The sequence below is a fragment of the Panicum virgatum genome, chromosome 7N, assembly GCF_016808335.1.
Source record: "Panicum virgatum strain AP13 chromosome 7N, P.virgatum_v5, whole genome shotgun sequence".
Taxonomy (NCBI): Eukaryota; Viridiplantae; Streptophyta; class Magnoliopsida; order Poales; family Poaceae; genus Panicum; species Panicum virgatum.
Genome location: NC_053151.1, coordinates 7,585,250 through 7,589,841, shown reverse-complemented (window position 1 = coordinate 7,589,841; position 4,592 = coordinate 7,585,250). Strand labels below are relative to the sequence as shown.

At 47.7% G+C, this 4,592-nt stretch overlaps 1 protein-coding gene across 1 annotated transcript; it reads left to right on the top strand.

Annotated features, from left to right (window-relative positions):
- Positions 1-414: 414 nt before the first annotated feature.
- LOC120680892 lies at positions 415-3,087 on the top strand. Its single transcript, XM_039962471.1, has 3 exons — positions 415-1,594; positions 1,773-2,494; positions 2,626-3,087. Exons 1-3 carry the CDS (start codon positions 415-417, stop codon positions 3,085-3,087), a joined length of 2,364 nt encoding a protein of 787 aa, XP_039818405.1.
- The last annotated feature ends 1,505 nt before the right edge of the window (positions 3,088-4,592 follow it).

The following is a 4,592-nucleotide window of genomic DNA, read 5'->3' as shown; positions in this document are numbered from 1 at the left end:
GGGGGGGGGGCGGCAGGCCCAGGGGGCCAGCTGGCCCCTTTTTGAGGCCGTTTGGGCTCATCTTTGGTTGGTGCACTCCTTGTGGGATCCTTATGTGGATAATGGGGTGCACGGGCTGAAGTTGAGTTGGCATGTCATGTGGGCCCTCAATCTTTGTGTAATGCAGGATATGATCTTCTGTGCATTTGTTCTGTGTTTTCTGCGTGTTTTCATGTTATTCCGGACTTGTGTACCTGCAATCAACAATTCACCAACACTTGTGGAATTCGTCAGTAATAACTCCTACCACTACTACTGGTGCTTATTCTTTAAGCGTTTATGCAGGAGTTGACGGCATTTATTTTGCACTTAACAGTCGTCAACAACGACTTCCAGAAGCTCCTAGCCAAACCTTGCCCTTTACACCCAAAAGCAATGCACACGATCCTCGAGTGCATAAACCTACGGAAGTCTCTCCAAGAGCATCCACTCGAAGAAGACAAGAAGAAGAAGTGCAAGCAGGATGAGAAGAACAATGACAAGGATGGACAAACGGGTTTTCAGCAACCCGCCAACACGGTCAACGTCATCTACGGAGGAGACTCTACCATCAACAAATGCGCACAGAAACTGCCCTGGCGCGAAATTCTGAATCTGGAACCCGCCATCCCTAAACCACTGAGGCACAGCGAGGTCCCGATCACCTTCTCCCGAGAGGATCAATGGACCAGCTTCTCCGAGAAGGGAAAATTTCCGCTCGTCCTTGACCCAGTGGTAGCAGGGTCCAGACTCACTCGAGTACTTATCGACGGAGGCAGCGGACTAAACCTCCTGTTCGCGAGTACCATCGCAAAGATGGGGTTGGACATCTCCGACAAGTTAACTCCGAGCAAGGCTCTGTTCTATGGCATTGTCCCAGGAAACGCTTCCACACCGATTGGCACCGTTATACTCCCGGTCACCTTCGGCACTCCGGACAACTACAGAATAGAGCTCATCAAATTTGAAGTGGCTAGCTTCGAGTCCTCATATCACGCCATATTAGGACGACCAGCCTTGGCTAAGTTCATGGCCGTCCCACACTATGTCTACCTGCTACTCAAGATGCCAGGAAGGATAGGAGTTCTCACATTCCGCGGTGACCTCCAGAAATCGTTCGAATGTGAGAAGGAAGCTATCACCTACGCTTCCACCAATCGCCTACCAGACACTTCAGGAGAAGTACTCGCGGCGGCAAAACAACTTTCTGCGTCAGGGATGGAAATCCCTACAAAGAGGGCAAACCACTCTGCCCCGAAACCACCCAATAACTTGGGTGTAAAGGCAATCCAGCTCCAAGATGGCGACTCCTTCAAGACTGCCCTGATTGGGACAGGGCTCGTCAACTTCCTTAGGGCTAACCGAGACGTGTTTGCATGGAAACTAGCAGACATGCCAGGCCTGCCCAAGGAGTTGATCGAGCATTCCTTAAACGTCAAGGCAACAGTTGTCCCCAAGAAACAGCGCCTGCGGAGATTCTCAGCCGAGAAAAGGGAAGCCATCAAAAAAGAACTCGCCAAACTACTCGCGGCGGGGTCATCAAGGAAGTATACCACCCGGGTGGTTGGCCAACCCAGTTCTCGTCCTCAAGAAGAACAACAACGAGTGGAGGATGTGTGTCGACTACACCGACCTCAACAAGCATTGCCCAAAGGATCCTTTCGGGCTCCCACACATCGACCAAGTCATCGACCCCACGGCCGGTTGCGTCCTACTTTCCTTCCTTGACTGCTACTCGGGCTATCATCAAATAGCCCTCAAGGAAGAAGATCAGATCAAGACAACATTCATCACCCCGTTCGGGGTATATGCATACAAGACCATGTCCTTCGGGTTGAAGAATGCTGGGGCGAATTATCAACGAGCTATACAGCTTTGCTTCGCCAATCAGCTATACCGCAATGTCGAAGCATATGTTGATGATGTAGTCGTCAAGGCAAGGGAACACGACTCGTTCATCCCTGATCTTGAGGAAACCTTCAACAGTCTACGCAGCTTCAGGTGGAAGCTGAATCCCACCAAGTGCGTCTTCGGTGTACCATTCGAAAAACTACTCGGCTTCATCGTCAGCCATAGAGGGATCGAAGCAAATCCAGAGAAAATAAATGGTATCATGGACATGGAAGCACCAGCAACTGTAAAAGATGTCCAGAAGCTTACTGGATGCATGGCAGCTCTGAACAGATTCCTCTCAAAGCTTGGAGAACGAGGCCTTCCTTTCTTCAAATTACTGAAGAAGCAAGATAAATTCCAGTGGTTCCAGGAAGCAGCTGATGCACTCGAAGATCTCAAGCAACATCTTCAGTCACCACCAATCCTCACAGCTCCAATGCCTGGAGAAGAGTTACTTCTGTACATCGCAGCTACTATCCACGTCGTCAGCACGGCAATTGTGGTAGAGCATCCAGAAGAAGGGCACGCCTTCGGCATCCAACGCCCTATTTACTTCGTCAGTGAAGTCCTTTCTAAATCAAAGGTACGATACCATCGATTTAGAAACTCCTATATGCAATTCTCATAACATCAAGGAAGCTACGTCATTACTTCAACGAATACAAGATCTCAATCATTACCGATTTTCCACTGGGGGACATTCTCCATAATCAGGACGCTACTGGCCGCATCTCCAAATGGGCAGTCGAGTTGGGAGCACTCGAACTGCGCTTCAAGCCAAGAACAGCCATCAAGTCGGAAGCACTAGTCGACTTCTTGGCCGAATGGAGGGAAAATCAAATCCCTGCTCCAGCTAGCATTCCAGATCACTGGATCATGTACTTTGACGGTTCCCTTGAACTCGGCGGAGGTGGAGCCGGTGTACTTTTCATCTCTCCCAAAGGCGAACAACTCAAATACGTTTTCCAAATCCTCTTTGAAGTCTCCAACAATGAAGCAGAATATGAAGCACTGCTACATGGTCTTCGACTAGCCGTCTCACTCGGCATCAAGAGACTACTCGTCTACGGCGACTCCCTCCTCATTGTTCAGCAAGTTAACAAGGAATGGAATATCAACAAAGAAACCATGGACGCATACGTTGCAGAAATCAGAAAGCTTGAGAACAAGTTCTAACGACTGGAGATTCATCATGTCATCCGCGACAACAACGTAGCAGCTGATGTCTTGTCAAAGCTTGGTTCTGATCGAGTGGAAGTCCACCCTGAGAATCTTCGTTCACAAACTACATCATCCTTCTGTTATCACGTTCGCACAAATGAACATCGACTCAAGTTTCTTCCGAAACTAGTCGAGAGATCATGATGATGGAAGTCGACTGGCGAGTACCCTTCATCGACTACATTAGAGAACAAGTACTTCCTCCTGGTATCAAGAAAGAAGATGCTGAAGCAACACGCATCATGCAACGCAGCAAGCACTACATCCTAATTGATGACAAGTTGTACAAGTGAGGAGCAGGTTCCGGAGTGCTCATGAAATGTGTCACAACCGAAGAAGGAAATGACATTCTACAAGAAGCTCATGAAGGTACTTGTGGCAATCACACCACATCATGAACACTGGTTGGCAAGGCCTTCTGGTCAGGATTCTACTGGCCTACGTCTCTATCAGATGCAGAAGCACTCGTACGACGATGTCCAAGATGTCAGTATTTCGCCAAGCATAATCACTTGCCTGCTCATAACCTTATCACTATACCTCCATCTTGGCCCTTCGCATGCTGGAGTTTGGACATGATAGGACCACTTCCAACAGCGCCAGGTCATTTCAAACACATTTTGGTGGCAGTCGACAAGTTTACCAAGTGGATTGAGGTTAAACCAATTACGAAGATATCATCAGATCGCGTCGTGGAATTCATCAGCGAGATTCTTCACAGATTTGGATTTCCCAATACCATCATAACAGATTTGGGCTCAAACTTTACTTCACAATCTTTCTGGGACTATTGCGAGAACTCCTACATTGACGTCAAGTATGTATCAGTTGCACATCCAATGGCTAACGGTCAAGTGGAACACATCCACGGATTGATCATTGACAGGCTCAAGAAGCGAATCTTTGACGAAACAAGCAAGAAAGGAGGAAAGTGGCTTAAAGAACTACCACTTGTAGTTTGGGGGTTACACACTCAACCAAGCAAGGCTACCAGTCAGACACCTTTCTTCTTAGTCTACGGCTCCAAAGCAATCCTTCCTACAGATATCATGTGGAAATCACCTCGACTAGAGATGTACGATCAAGTTGCAGCCGATGGAACTCGACAACTGGAGCTGGATTCACTCGACGAGATAAGATGCAATGCTTTGCTACGATCTACTCGATATCTCCAGAGTATGCGACGCTCCCAGGACCGTAATATTCAAGAAAGATCTTTCAACGTTGGAGACATGTTTCTTCGCCGCATTCAAGATGAGACAGGATTACACAAACTCAACTCACGGTGGGAAGGCCCTTTTATTGTTTCCAAAGTCACAAGACCACGTTCTTATCGACTAATTTATCCAGACGGTCAGGAAGTACCCAATTCATGGAATATCGAGCATCTACAAAAGTTTTACCCTTGATCTAATGAATGGATGTCCTCTGTTTTGCATACCATTAATAAAAGAGATATT

Bases quoted from the DNA above. Each gene is read 5' to 3' on its own strand.
- LOC120680892 (XM_039962471.1), top strand. From the start codon at position 415: ATGCACACGATCCTCGAGTGCATAAACCTACGGAAGTCTCTCCAAGAG. The intron at 1,595-1,772 runs GTTCTCGTCCTC...ATCATCAAATAG, and splicing joins CCGGGTGGTTGGCCAACCCA to CCCTCAAGGAAGAAGATCAG. The intron at 2,495-2,625 runs GTACGATACCAT...CTCCATAATCAG, and splicing joins AAGTCCTTTCTAAATCAAAG to GACGCTACTGGCCGCATCTC.